The following is a 15,166-nucleotide window of genomic DNA, read 5'->3' as shown; positions in this document are numbered from 1 at the left end:
TATCCCATACCCAGAGTGTCAGCGTCATCATCCCATACCCAGAGTGTCAGCGTCATCATCCCATACCCAAAGTGGCGGCGCCATTATCTCGTACCCAGAGTGCCAGCGCCATTATCCTGTACCCACAGAGGCAGCGTCATTGTCTCGCACCCAGAGTAACAGCATCCTTGTCCCATACCCAGACTGACAGCATCCTTGTCCCGTACCGAGTGGCAACATCCTTGTCCTGTACCCAGAATGCCAACATCATTACCCCCTGCTCAGAGTGCCAGCGTCATTACCCAGTGTTCAGAGTACCAGTATCATTACCCCATGCTCAGAGTACCAGCGTCATTATCCCGTACCCATAGTGTCAGCGCCATTATTCCATACCCAGAGTGTCAGCATCATTATCCCGTACCCAGAGTGGCGGCGCCATTATCCCGTACCCAGAGTGGCGGTGCCATTATCCTGTACCCACAGAGGCAGCGTCATTGTCTCGTACCCAGAGTAACAGCATCCTTGCCCCATACCCAGACTGATAACTTCCTTGTCCCGTACCCAGAGTGCCAGCATCATTACCCCCTGCTCAGAGTACTAGTGTCATTACCCCGTGCTCAGAGTACTAGTGTCATTACCCCATGGGCAGAGTACCAGCGTCATTATCCCGTACCCAGAGTGACAGCGTGATTATCCCGTACCCAGAGTGGCAGCGTGATTATCCCTTACCCACACTGGCAGCATCCTTGTCCAATACACAGAGTGGTAGCGTCATTACCCTGTACCCGGAGTGGCAGTGTGTCATCGCTGTGAACTCAGTCTCATTCACAGTTGCACTCACCCAGTCCGCACTTTCCACATAGGAGGATGTCGTTCTGCGCAGCTTTTGTGTTTCCCATACAGATATTACACTTTGGCTCCTCGCCGGGCACACCGGCTGTGAGTACAACAAGGGTTTAGGGAAACAACAGAAGATTATGGAGGTGATATTTCCTACAAATAGTGGATTATATTATAATGCTGCTCCATGCTTAGCACTAGTAACTAGCCGCTACATGACATGGTGTTGTATTCACACAGCTGTGCCCATGCAGGGAATATTATAATTTTTGCCTCATTACAAATTACAGTATCAACCACACAGACATGGCAGCAGCAGAGCCCCTACATGTGGGGACCACAGGGGACTGGTTCATTATGAGGTCTTTCTTTCTATGTATAATGGTAAAACTGGCATGCATGTTCGGTTGTGGCCCAGTACAGCTCACAGACAGAGCAGGTGTGTGACATGACCCAGCTGATGCTGTTTATACCACCGTTCCTCGCCCCATCATTCTAGATTTCCATACTGTGTCGTTCCCAATGTGTACCTTTTTTCCAACCACGAACACAGGGTCTAATTTATGGTAACAAGGCTTCCTCCATCGGTTTGCTACAATTGGAGAAATTAGAGGTAATATTCTGTGTCTAGGCTGATACATTTACCTTCCGATACATTGTAGCAAACTATCAGTAGAGGAAAGTGGTTTGTGCTACTGCTGTGAAGAACTCAAAATTGGAAAGGGTTAAACTGTGATGAGAGCACTGGCCAACAACGTGTCCGAATATTGTTATGCAATATTACATTGAGCAGGAAGAACTTACCTGGCCTGTAATAACATCCCCATGCCCCCCACACCTGCCTCTAATAACGTCACACTGCCCCCACCTGCCTGTGATAACATCACCCTGCCCCCACACACCTGACTGTGGTAATGTCACACTGCCCCCACACCTGCCCGTAAGAATGACACACAGCCCCACACCTGCCTGTAACGTTACACTGCCCCCCCCCACACCTGCCTGCAATAACATAACACTGCCCCAACACCTGCCTGTAATAACGTCATACTGCCCCCACACCTGCCTGTAACAATGTCACACTGCCCCCCACACCGTGCCGTAATAACGTCACACTGCCCCCCACACCATGCTGTAATAACATCACACTGCCCCACGCCTGCCTGTAATAATGTTACACTGCTCCCCATAGCATTGAGCGAATGGATCTAGAACTTACCGTGCTGAATATCTTTCCACAGCACCCAATACTTGGAGTTGTCCTCAAACGTCACGAGGCAGCTTTGTTTTGTGCTGCTCACCTATGAGGGAGAACACGGGATGTTACAAATTTTATATATATAATATATACATATACACACACTCTATGAGGGCTCTACCGCTTATCACTGTACATAGTGGTTGCGGCTCTACAGGCACAACAATAATGAGACAGGTCTTGTAGTGTTCCGATGCACCAGCGTAGTGAAATTTAGCTTTGAAGCCTCATGCTAATGAGCCCGGAGGAGCATTGGGGGTGTGCCCATTGGAGGAATTTGCTATTATTTTTATTACAATACCTACTACATATTGTGATAGGATCTTGGAGATGGGAAGACCCCTTTAATGTTTCAGTGCTGGCACATCAGATCGCTTCGACAGAGGTGTGATTTTTACTGTTCTACTAGACTGCCAGAATGTTATGGTTGTAAATGGATTACAAAAGGGAAAATGAGAAAAAAAGCTCCTCAAATAGCAATGAGAGGGCTGACTCTGTGCCACCCCACACACACCTTCTGAGTATAAGAGGGGAGCCCTTCTCACTACTGGCATACCAGTAACCAGAGGCAGCCTCTCTGAGGACAGACGAGAACTACGGGACCCTGTCATTGCATGGTACACCAAATGCATCACTCCCATCATCCTCATTTACAGGAGCTGACCATCCATTTTCTCCGTTACACACAAAGTATCACTCCCAACATCGCTGCCTCTATGTCCACCTAACTATTCCACACTTACCCTCTTAATTTTCCCCAGGTAGTAGAGTCCGTCTGTCCACCTGCAGAGCACGTATTGACCTTCTGCCTGGCTGACCATCAGCTCTGAACAGCTGTGTCCATTCTTTGTAGATGTTTCCATGGGTGAGCGGTGCTGGTGATCACAGGATGTGTAGACATCTCGCAGTGCTGGCTCCAGGCTCCTCTCCTCCATGTCTGCCGGACATACCACATGACATAAACAATAATTGCATCTTCTACTCAATGAAGGCGAGAGAATAGACAAGTTTTTACAGCAAAATGTTCCCACTCTTTCATACCTCAGAATGCAGGGTGTACAGCGGTATTATTACTACTGAATGCACCTCTGGAGACTAAGGGTATTTAGGTTCATTTGTTTGTAGGTTCTACATATGCACACATCAGGCACACTATGCTGCTCTGAGCATAAAACAGTGAATCAGATCAATAGTTGGTAGCAAGTCACAGCATCTGTTAGAATATTTCTTATTATGAGTCAGTAGCAGGTTCCTTTTCCTGTGTCACCCAGAGACAGGAGCTCAGTGTAAATGAGATGATGCACAGCAAAAAAATGGTCCATTTCACGACAAAACGGACCACACATAGTTGAATGCATAGCCCGCAAACCTTACGATCTACTGTATATATACACAGTACCTGCACACCCCAATACTGCCCCCTAGTGGACAGTAGGCCCAGTACTCACCGTGATGGTGGGTCCTCTCTCTGCAGCCGTCACCTAAACTATGCCAGTGATCCTGTGCTCCTCTACTCACAATGTAAGGTTACACTGGAGTTTATTCTACAGCGGAAATCTTCGCTGTAATTTGTATTTCCTGTTTTCTAATAATGTAAAACCTCAAGTAGGCTCGTCCCCCTCTCCACCTCTGGGAGATGCTATGCACAGCTCTGCAGCACATACTGTGGGATATCTCCTGGTCTCAGCACAGGCTGCTTTCTGAACTTGTCAGATGTGTCAAAAGGGGAACTCCAAGCTCAACCTATATCCATGAAATAATCAAATGACATGCAAAACCCTGCTACTGACAGATCAGACGTCGAAAAGTCTCATCGCAAAGCTCGAGGGAGGCTTCAGGGAGACCAATGCAGAAAAGCCTGCCAGGGAACATTGAGGAAGATTTACTAAAACTGTCCAAAATATATCATCATGCTAGATGATAAATGCATCTCATCTTTACACCATTAGGTGGGTGACTATGCACCAAAAATGTATGTGGCGCCATGCCTCTCTCCCATGTAACAGCACATTTATATTATTTGCTTTTGAACCCAGGAAAAATTGTTTTAAGGATGAGCTTTCTCCATGCACATTCTCTTCTGAAATTCATCCAAAATCTGCAGATTCAGCTAAAAAAAAGTATGCAAAACTGCATGGGACAGTGGAAAATGCTCATTTCTACACACACAGTATTAAGCGTGTGCTTAAAGTGTCTCAGCAGTCAAATGCAAAATTGTCAAATATCTGAGAGTCGTCACTTGTCCCGATAGTCAGTAATTGATTAAAGAAATGGCGCAGGAGTAGAAGGGATGAGTAGTCTGAAACCCCAAACATTATAATCACCGCACTTCACAAACCACAAATATATTTTACTCTGCATGAACTCAAGTTGTCAGAAGGTGCAGCTCCGCTGTAATCTGACAGCAGTAGTGGATTGTTCAGACACAAAAGGAGCACACGACCATTTATTCCCCGGCCGAGATCACAGAAAGCCGACTACAGCCATAGACTCCACACGCTCCCAGTGTGCGGCCACTTCATGAAGCTGGTCGCAGCTGTCATCTGGCATTAGTAGCCAGTGTGCAGGTGGTGCTCATGGCTGCTGACCGCTATGTGTAACCCAATGTGAAGCTATGGCGGCCAAGATATGGCACTGCAGTGGTTGACAAATGGATTAGAAGAATGGATCTGTAAGGGTGCATTCACACCTATATTTTTTTTCGCGTACGAGAAAACCTGACCAAGTTTCACCAAACTTTGCTCCGGAATTGCATCAGTTTCTCTCATACATAGCAAAAGTTATATTAAAAAAAAAAAAAAAAAAAAAGGTTTTCTCCGTTCCCCTATTTGGCAGCCAATGATAATCAGGCAGCATTTGGATGGATTGTTGTCACGGATGCATAAACGTGCATTGCTGAGTTTGGTCCGACACTTGGACATGTCTCTACAATTCTGTTTAGACTGCCAACTTGAAAAAAATCATGGAAAAACACAGAAAAACCAACGAGAATAAGATCTTACAACGTGCAACCAGATTCCATTTCCTTTCACCCCATGGCCAGAGACTGCATCCTAGAGGCCAAGTGTCTCCCTGTCCAAGGCTGGATGTACAGAATGGCACTGATTGTTATCTCTGGAGCGGATGCAATCCAAGATTCCCCCAAGTCGTGTGCACATGACCTTGATAACCATCAATCAGTGTATAATCCTCATCATCACCACCTGCCAGGAGGACTCCAAGCTGGAAACCAGCCAAGGCCTCACCACAAAAAGACAACTGCAGGTGGAGCGTTTCCTCCTCTGCCACCCGTCAGTAGATGATGGGCAGGTTAGTTCTCATCATACAAGGTGAGCCAGGTATTAGTCACTCTACCCACACCGGCCGAGCCACGCGTCTGACCACATAGAGCACAACCCCTGAGGGCGAGAAGGACATGAGCCTGCAGTGATGGCGGGGGTCCGCAGTGATGATGGGGTCTGTGCTCCTGGCAGACAGCCGGCTGCCAGGACCGCAGGTCTGTGGGGTGAGATAATGGCCCCCACATGTCACAGGTGTGGGCACCCAACATGGACACCGGACTCCCTAAACCTACAAATACAGCTTCAGGCACAGATCATGAATCCTGCAGGAGTACTCAGAGCACGGACCACCGTCATTAACCTCATAACTGCCACTGCTGAAACACAGACCATCAGCCCTCCGCAACAGGGGGAATACCTCAGTATATGATCAGTGCTGGTGGTTCCTGAAAAGTGAGGGGAGAGGTTACCTCACTATAACGTCAGTGTGGGGTCCTGACATGGAGGGGTCATAGTGTGGGGGTCATGATGTGGGAGGGAGGGAGTGGGTTACCTCACCATATGGTCAGTGTGTGGGGGAGGGTTACCTCACTATATGGTCAGTGTGGGGGTCCTGACATGTGGGGGGTTACCTCACTATATGGTCAGTGTGGGGGTCCTGGGCATGTGGGGGGGGAACCTCACTATATGGTCATTGTGGAAGTCCAGACACATGGGAGGAGGGTGTCACCTCACTATATGGTACTTGTGGGGTCCTGATGTGGGAGGAGGGGGTCACCTCAGTATATGATCACTGTGGGGGTCCCGACATGTGGGAGGGGGTTACCTCAGTATATGATCACTGTGGGGGTCCTGACAAGTGAGGAGGGGGGGTCACCTCAGTATATGATCACTGTGGGGGTCCTGACAAGTGAGGAGGGGGGGTCACCTCAGTATATGGCCAGTGTGGGGTTTGGACCTGTGTGGAGGGGGGAGGTTACCTCAGTATATGATCAGTGTGGGGGTCCTGACGTGTGAGCGGGGGTCACCTCAGTATATGATCAGTGTGGGGGTCCTGACGTGTGAGCGGGGGTCACCTCAGTATATGATCAGTGTGGGGTTCGGACCTGTGTGGAGGGAGGGTGGGGGGTCACCCCAGTATATGATCAATGTGGGGTTCGGACGTGTGGAGTAGGGTTACCTCAGTATATGACCAGTGTGGGGGTCCTGACGTGTGAGGGGGGTCACCTCAGTATATGACCAGTGTGGAGTTTCGGACCAGTGTGGAGGGGGGGGGTTACCTCAGTATATGACCAGTGTGGGGGTCACCTCAGTATATGACCAGTGTGGGGGTCCTGACATGTGGGGTCTTCTCACCTCAGGCCGCCTCCGTTCCCCGGGCTCCTCCGCTTTGCACCATATTCAGCCGCCGTCAGTTTTCCCGCGGATTCTTGACGTTTGTGTTATGTAATGAGGAGACTCCCCGCAGCCATCATTGGCCGCACAGACCCCGAGCCCCAGCCCCGGAGGCCGCACCACCGAGACCGGGAGCAGAGGCTGGTGTACCGTGAACAAGTCATGTATGTCCTGGGGTGTATAGTGTAGGTACTGCCTGTCCCGGGGTGTATGTGCTGTATACACTGCCTGTCCCGGGCTATATGCACTGTATGCGCTGTTTGTCCCGGGCTATATGTGCAGTATACACTGCCTGTCCTGTGTTATATGTGCAGTATACACTGCCTGTCCTGTGTTATATGTGCAGTATACACTGCCTGTCCTGTGTTATATGTGCAGTATACACTGCCTGTCCTGTGTTATATGTGCAGTATACACTGCCTGTCCTGTGCTATATGTGCTGTATATGCTGCCTGTCCTGTGTTATATGTGCTGTATACACTGCCTGTCCTGGGCTATATGTCCTGTATACACTGCCTGTCCCGGGCTATATGTGCTGTATATGCTGCCTGTCCTGTGTTATATGTGCTGTATACACTGCCTGTCCCGGGCTATATGTGCTGTATATGCTGCCTGTCCTGTGTTATATGTGCTGTATATGCTGCCTGTCCTGTGTTATATGTGCTGTATATGCTGCCTGTCCTGTGTTATATGTGCTGTATACACTGCCTGTCACGGGCTATATGTGCTGTATACTCTGCCTCTCACGGGCTATATGTGCTGTATACGCTGCCTGTCCCGGGCTATATGTGCTGTATACGCTGCCTGTCCCGGGCTATATGTGCTGTATACGCTGCCTGTCACGGGCTATATGTGCTGTATACGCTGCCTGTCCTGGGCTATATGTGCTGTATACGCTGCCTGTCCTGGGCTATATGTGCTGTATACGCTGCCTGTCCCGGGCTATATGTGCTGTATACGCTGCCTGTCCCGGGCTATATGTGCTGTATACTCTGCCTCTCACGGGCTATATGTGCTGTATACGCTGCCTGTCCCGGGCTATATGTGCTGTATGCGCTGCCTGTCCCGGGCTATATGTGCTGTATGCGCTGCCTGTTACGGGCTATATGTGCTGTATGCGCTGCCTGTCCCGGGCTATATGTGCTGTATGCGCTGTTTGTCCCGGGCTATATGTGCAGTATACACTGCCTGTCCTGTGTTATATGTGCTGTATGCGCTGCCTGTCACAAGCTATATGTGCTGTATACGCTGTTTGTCCCGGGCTATATGTGCAGTATACACTGCCTGTCCTGTGTTATATGTGCAGTATACACTGCCTGTCCCGGGCTATATGTGCATTATACACTGCCTGTCCCGGGCTATATGTGCAGTATACACTGCCTGTCCTGTGTTATATGTGCTGTATATGCTGCCTCTCCTGTGCTATATGTGCTGTATACACTGCCTGTCCCGGACTATATGTGCTGTATACACTGCCCGTCCTGTGTTATATGTGCTGTATACGCTGCCTGTCACAAGCTATATGTGCTGTATACACTGCCTGTCCCGGGCTATATGTGCTGTATGCGCTGCCTGTCCCGGGCTATATGTGCAGTATACACTGCCTGTCCTGTGTTATATGTGCTGTATATGCTGCCTGTCCTGTGTTATACAGGTCCTTCTCAAAAAATTAGCATATAGTGTTAAATTTCATTATTTACCATAATGTAATGATTACAATTAAACTTTCATATATTATAGATTCATTATCCACCAACTGAAATTTGTCAGGTCTTTTATTGTTTTAATACTGATGATTTTGGCATACAACTCCTGATAACCCAAAAAACCTGTCTCAATAAATTAGCATATTTCACCCATCCAATCAAATAAAAGTGTTTTTTAATAACAAACAAAAAAAACATCAAATAATAATGTTCAGTTATGCACTCAATACTTGGTCGGGAATCCTTTGGCAGAAATGACTGCTTCAATGCGGCGTGGCATGGAGGCAATCAGCCTGTGACACTGCTGAGATGTTATGGAGGCCCAGGATGCTTCAATAGCGGCCTTAAGCTCATCCAGAGTGTTGGGTCTTGCGTCTCTCAACTTTCTCTTCACAATATCACACAGATTCTCTATGGGGTTCAGGTCAGGAGAGTTGGCAGGCCAATTGAGCACAGTAATACCATGGTCAGTAAACCATTTACCAGTGGTTTTGGCACTGTGAGCAGGTGCCAGGTCGTGCTGAAAAATGAAATCTTCATCTCCATAAAGCATTTCAGCCGATGGAAGCATGAAGTGCTCCAAAATCTCCTGATAGCTAGCTGCATTGACCCTGCCCTTGATTAAACACAGTGGACCAACACCAGCAGCTGACATGGCACCCCACACCATCACTGACTGTGGGTACTTGACACTGGACTTCAGGCATTTTGGCATTTCCTTCTCCCCAGTCTTCCTCCAGACTCTGGCACCTTGATTTCCGAATGACATGCAAAATTTGCTTTCATCAGAAAAAAGTACTTGGGACCACTTAGCAACAAGTCCAGTGCTGCTTCTCTGTAGCCCAGGTCAGGCGCCTCTGCCGCTGTTTATGGTTCAAAAGTGGCTTTACCTGGGGAATGCGGCACCTGTAGCCCATTTCCTGCACACGCCTGTGCACGGTGGCTCTGGATGTTTCCACACCAGACTCAGTCCACTGCTTCCTCAGGTTCCCCAAGGTCTGGAATCGGTCCTTCTCCACAATCTTCCTCAGGGTCCGGTCTCCTCTTCTCGTTGTACAGCGTTTTCTGCCACATTGTTTCCTTCCAACAGACTTACCATTGAGGTGCCTTGATACAGCACTCTGGGAACAGCCTATTTGTTGAGAAATTTCTTTCTGGGTCTTACCCTCTTGCTTGAGGGTGTCAATGATGGCCTTCTTGACATCTGTCAGGTCGCTAGTCTTACCCATGATGGGGGTTTTGAGTAATGAACCAGGCAGGGAGTTTATAAAAGCCTCAGGTATCTTTTGCATGTGTTTAGAGTTAATTAGTTGATTCAGAAGATTAGGGTAATAGGTCGTTTAGAGAACCTTTTCTTGATATGCTAATTTATTGAGACAGGTTTTTTGGGTTATCAGGAGTTGTATGCCAAAATCATCAGTATTAAAACAATAAAAGACCTGACAAATTTCAGTTGGTGGATAATGAATCTATAATATATGAAAGTTTAATTGTAATCATTACATTATGGTAAATAATGAAATTTAACACTATATGCTAATTTTTTGAGAAGGACCTGTATGTGCTGTATACACTGCCTGTCCCGGGCTATATGTGCAGTATACACTGCCTGTCCTGTGTTATATGTGCTGTATGCGCTGCCTGTCACAAGCTATATGTGCTGTATACGCTGCCTGTCCCGGGCTATATGCGCTGTTTGTCCCGGGCTATATGTGCAGTATACACTGCCTGTCCTGTGTTATATGTGCAGTATACACTGCCTGTCCTGTGTTATATGTGCTGTATATGCTGCCTGTCCTGTGTTATATGTGCTGTATACACTGCCTGTCCCGGGCTATATGTGCATTATACACTGCCTGTCCCGGGCTATATGTGCAGTATACACTGCCTGTCCTGTGTTATATGTGCTGTATACACTGCCTGTCCTGGGCTATATGTGCTGTATACGCTGCCTGTCCTGGGCTATATGTGCTGTATACGCTGCCTGTCACGAGCTATATGTGCTGTGTACGCTGCCTGTCATGGGCTATATGTGCTGTATACGCTGCCTGTCACGAGCTATATGTTCTGTATACGCTGCCTGTCTCGGGCTATATGTGCTGTATACGCTGCCTGTCCCGGGCTATATGTGCTGAGTACACTGCCTGTCACGGGCTATATATGCTGTATACGCTGCCTGTCACGGGCTATATATGCTGTATACGCTGCCTGTCACGGGCTATATGTGCTGTATACGCTGCCTGTCCCGGGCTATATGTGCTGAGTACACTGCCTGTCACGGGCTATATGTGCTGTATACGCTGCCTGTCCTGGGCTATATGTGCTGTATACGCTGCCTGTCACGGGCTATATGTGCTGTATACGCTGCCTGTCCCGGGCTATATGTGCTGTATACGCTGCCTGTCCCGGGCTATATGTGCTGTATACGCTGCCTGTCCCGGGCTATATGTGCTGTATACGCTGCCTGTCACGGGCTATATGTGCTGTATACGCTGCCTGTCACGGGCTAAGTTTGCTGTATACTCTGCCTCTCACGGGCTATATGTGCTGTATACGCTGCCTGTCCCGGGCTATATGTGCTGTATACGCTGCCTGTCCCGGGCTATATGTGCTGTATACGCTGCCTGTCACGGGCTATATGTGCTGTATACTCTGCCTCTCACGGGCTATATGTGCTGTATACGCTGCCTGTCCTGGGCTATATGTGCTGTATACGCTGCCTGTCCTGGGCTATATGTGCTGTATACGCTGCCTGTCTCGGGCTATATGTGCTGTATATGCTGCCTGTCCTGTGTTATATGTGCTGTATACGCTGCCTGTCTCGGGCTATATGTGCTGTATACGCTGCCTGTCTCGGGCTATATGTGCTGTATACGCTGACTGTCCCGGGCTATATGTGCTGTATGCGCTGCCTGTCCCGGGCTATATGTGCTGTATGCGCTGCCTGTCCCGGGCTATATGTGCTGTATGCGCTGACTGTCCCGGGCTATATGTGCTGTATGCGCTGCCTGTCCCGGGCTATATGTGCTGTATGCACTGCCTGTTACGGGCTATATGTGCTGTATACGCTGCCTGTTACGGGCTATATGTGCTGTATACGCTGCCTGTCCTGGGCTATATGTGATGTATTTGCTGCCTGTCCCGGGCTGTATGTGGGCTTGGATGCGCGCCTGTATCTCAGTAATGCACAGGATTTGCTTGGATGCTCGCTTGCAGTTTAGTACCGAACAGGATGAGTTTTAATGCGCACTTGCAGCTCAGTACAGCACAGTATGGGCTTGGATGCGTGCCTGAAGCTCGGTACCGCACAGGATGTTCTTGTATGCGCTTGCAGCTCAGTACCGCACATGATGAGCTTGGATGTGCGCCTGTAGCTCGGTACAGCACAGGATGAGCTTGGATGCGCACTTGATGGGCTTAGATCCATGTCTGCATCTCAGTGCCACACAGGATGGGCATGGATGCGCACTTGCAGGTCAGTACCGCACCGGATGGGCTTGGATGCACACTTTCAGCTCAGTACTGCACAGGATGGGCTTGGATGCGCACTTGCAGCTCAGTACTGCACCGGATGGGCTTGGATGCACACTTGCAGCTCAGTACTGCACAGGATGTTCTTGGATACGCTTGCAGCTCAGCACCGCACATTATGAGATTGGTTGCACTTGCAGCTCAGTACCACACAAGATGGGCCTTAATGCATGTTTTCAGCTCACAACCGCACAGGATGGGCTTGGATGCGTGCCTGGAGCTCAGTACTGCACATGATGAGCTTGGATGTGCTTGCAGCTCAGTACTGCACATGATGAGCTTAGATGCGCTTGCAGCTCAGTATCACCCTGGATGGGCTTAGATGCGCGCTTGTAGCTTAGTACCGCACAGGATGGGTTTGGATGCACGATTGCAGCTCCATACCGCACCGCATGGGCTTGGATGCATGATTGCAGCTCAGTACTGCACAGGATGGCCTTGGATGCGTGCTTGCAGCTCAGTACCGCCCATGATGGGCTTGGATGGACGCTTACAGCTCCATACCGCACCGGATGGGCTTGGATGCGTGATTGCTGGCCTTGGATGTACGCTGGCAGCTCAGTACTCCACAGCCCCTGTCTGCAGATCTGAGACTCTGGGGTCTCCTTCCCATATGACATTACGTTGTATAATGCTGCTGGCGCATTGACCTGTCCACCCTGGTGATGCGGCTGCCATCTTGCCTGCCACCTTTATTGATAACCCGGCTGACAAGCGAGCAGGTCACAGAGAGAGCAGTTCCCTTGTGCCGCAGATCTGTGCGTGTTTCCATTCTCAGACAGCAAGCCGAAATTCCAAGTCTGTTAGCACATTCCAGAGAGCTGGTGATGTTTTACCTGACAGCTGAAGTTCCTCCCTCCCCGTCCCCGAACATGTCACCTCCTGCTGCTGGACTCGCTTTTTGGATTTTTATACAGCCGAAAACAATTTAAAAACAAACTGCAGAACCAAGGTCATGACGTTCTCCCAGACCTCGCTTATCACCATATCTGGATGTGGGATCACTGAACAACACATTTCACACAGGAAAATAAAGTGTTAACACAGAAATTATCACCTGAAATATTACACAGGAGAACATGCATAGAGATGTCAAACCCAAAGTTTCCTGTTAGAGGCAAGCTGCTTTTCCTAACATACATTATATTATATCCATGCAGACCTGCAAGTATTCTGATACTGCAGCCACCACTAGGGGGAGCTCCCTGTATAAATGCATGAATAGATTGTTATCTGCCACCGGGGGGAGCTCCTTGTATTCAGAGATACATGATAAGATCCTGTCTGCAGTCACCACTAGGGGGAGCTCCCTGTATACAGAGATACATGATAAGGTTCTGTCTGCAGTCACCACTAGGGGGAGCTCACTAAATACAGAGATACATGATAAGATCCTGTCTGCAGTGACCACTAGGGGGAGCTCCTTGTGTACAGAGATGCATGATATGATCCTGTCTGCAGCCACCACTAGGGGGAGCTCCCTATGTACAGATATACATGATAAGGTTCTAGCTTCATGAAGAGGAAAGGGTGGTACTGTTACTAACATAAGTTTCTCTAGCAGCCTTCCACAACAGCCACAGGAGGTTGTCTCTATACCCTAATGGGGGACAGGAAGCACAAGAGGTTAAAAACCCCTCCCACCTCCCATTAACCAGTGTCTTTCCTGTTCCCCATGGGGCATGGAGAGGTTCTGGTGCGCTGCGCGGCCGGCTCTGCAGTGTACCTGTGTTTCTTATTTTCTGCCGGGCATTGGTGGTCGGGCCCTGGGCTTCCTCCTCCGGTACTTGCTCCCGTCTCTTCGGATTCGGGACCGCGTTTCCCGGTCCTCCTGCACTCCCCTTGGGGGTAAAGCGGACCGGTGAGCCCATCCCGGAGGCCTCCCTGAGCTCTCCGGCGTCTCCCCCTCCTGTGCGCGCTGTTCGGCGACCCGGAAGTCACATGGTGTTTCTACTTCCGGGTCGGCGCTCCTGCATAGGAGCGATACTGTCCAGCCCAGCGAAATGGACTACCGAACGGCGTGTGAGGCACGCTGCACCCTCGCACGCCTGCCTAGGACCGCGGAGGGGGAGGGGCGGCTAATTGCCACGGTGCAGCCTTTATTTTCTATATAAGCTGCGAAGACGTCTCAGGTAAGCCTGCTGTAAAGCATGGATTCGTCTTGCCCTGCAGCTGCAGAGCCCAGCGCTCCTCAAGCCCCTGTAAGTGTGGCAGAGATGGGTCCCATTTAATGGAAGTTTTATGTATACCTTCTTACGCCGCTTCCTCTATCATTGCAGGGAGTCAAGCCTGGCCCTAGAACAACTACTAAGCGCAAATGCGCTACTTGTAGTGTGAAAATGCCCTTAAATTGGGAGAAAAAGCTGTGCCAACCTTGTACGGATAAAATAGTCCGGGCGGAACACCCTTCATTAATTGAAGAAATTCGCTCCATGGTTAGACAAGAGGTTCAGACCTCTTTGGCCACGCTCGCCCCTCCTCCACCACCACCACCATCCTCACCTGGTCCATCACTTCCCAAAAAAAGGAAAATCCAGGAATATTCCGGGTCAGAGTCTGAAGAGTCTTATACATCATCTTCAGTCAAATGGGAAGATGTGTTACCCCATAAATCTGCGGAAGTCAGGAAATATCTGTTTTCATCTGAATACATTGAGGAATTGGTGTCTGCAGTGAGAAATACTATGGGGCTAAAGGAGGAACCAGTTCCTCAGTCTATACAAGACGAGTTATTCGGTATACATTCCGAAAAGCAACCAGGTTTCCCCGTACATAGAAGTATCATTGACATGATTAACAACGAGTGGGAACTACCTGAGAAACGGCTATCCACTCCTTCGGACTTTAAAAAACGGTTTCCTCTAGATGAGGATTCAATCAAATGGAACATCCCCAAGATAGACGTGCAGGTGGCTAGAGTGGCTAAGAAGACGGCACTGCCGTTCGAAGATTCTTCCCAATTAAAGGACCCCTTAGATAGGAAGATTGAGAGCCTTCTCAAAAAGTCCTGGGAAACGTCTACCTCGGCCCTCAGATTTAATATTGCATCCACCTGTGTGGCCCGCTCTCTCTTCCGCTGGATAGAAGAGCTAGAAAACCACATCTCTCAGGGTACCCCGCGAGAGGAAGTATTGGATTCCTTGCCTATTTTACATAGAGCAACTGGATTCCTTGCG

At 49.2% G+C, this 15,166-nt stretch overlaps 1 protein-coding gene across 1 annotated transcript in view; it reads right to left on the bottom strand.

Moving 5' to 3' along the window:
* PHF19 (PHD finger protein 19) overlaps positions 1 to 6,752 on the bottom strand; it is an 87,738-nt gene extending 80,986 nt beyond the window's left edge. Inside the window, 4 exon segments of the mRNA XM_069747433.1 lie at positions 821 to 916; positions 2,039 to 2,120; positions 2,821 to 3,014; positions 6,715 to 6,752. Coding sequence (XP_069603534.1) covers positions 821 to 916; positions 2,039 to 2,120; positions 2,821 to 3,012 — 370 coding nt within the window. The 5' untranslated portion in view covers positions 3,013 to 3,014; positions 6,715 to 6,752.
* Between the last annotated feature and the right edge of the window lie 8,414 nt (positions 6,753 to 15,166).

Source organism: Ranitomeya imitator, chromosome 2, assembly GCF_032444005.1.
Source record: "Ranitomeya imitator isolate aRanImi1 chromosome 2, aRanImi1.pri, whole genome shotgun sequence".
Taxonomy (NCBI): domain Eukaryota; kingdom Metazoa; phylum Chordata; class Amphibia; order Anura; family Dendrobatidae; genus Ranitomeya; species Ranitomeya imitator.
This window is presented reverse-complemented; position numbering and strand designations above follow the sequence as displayed.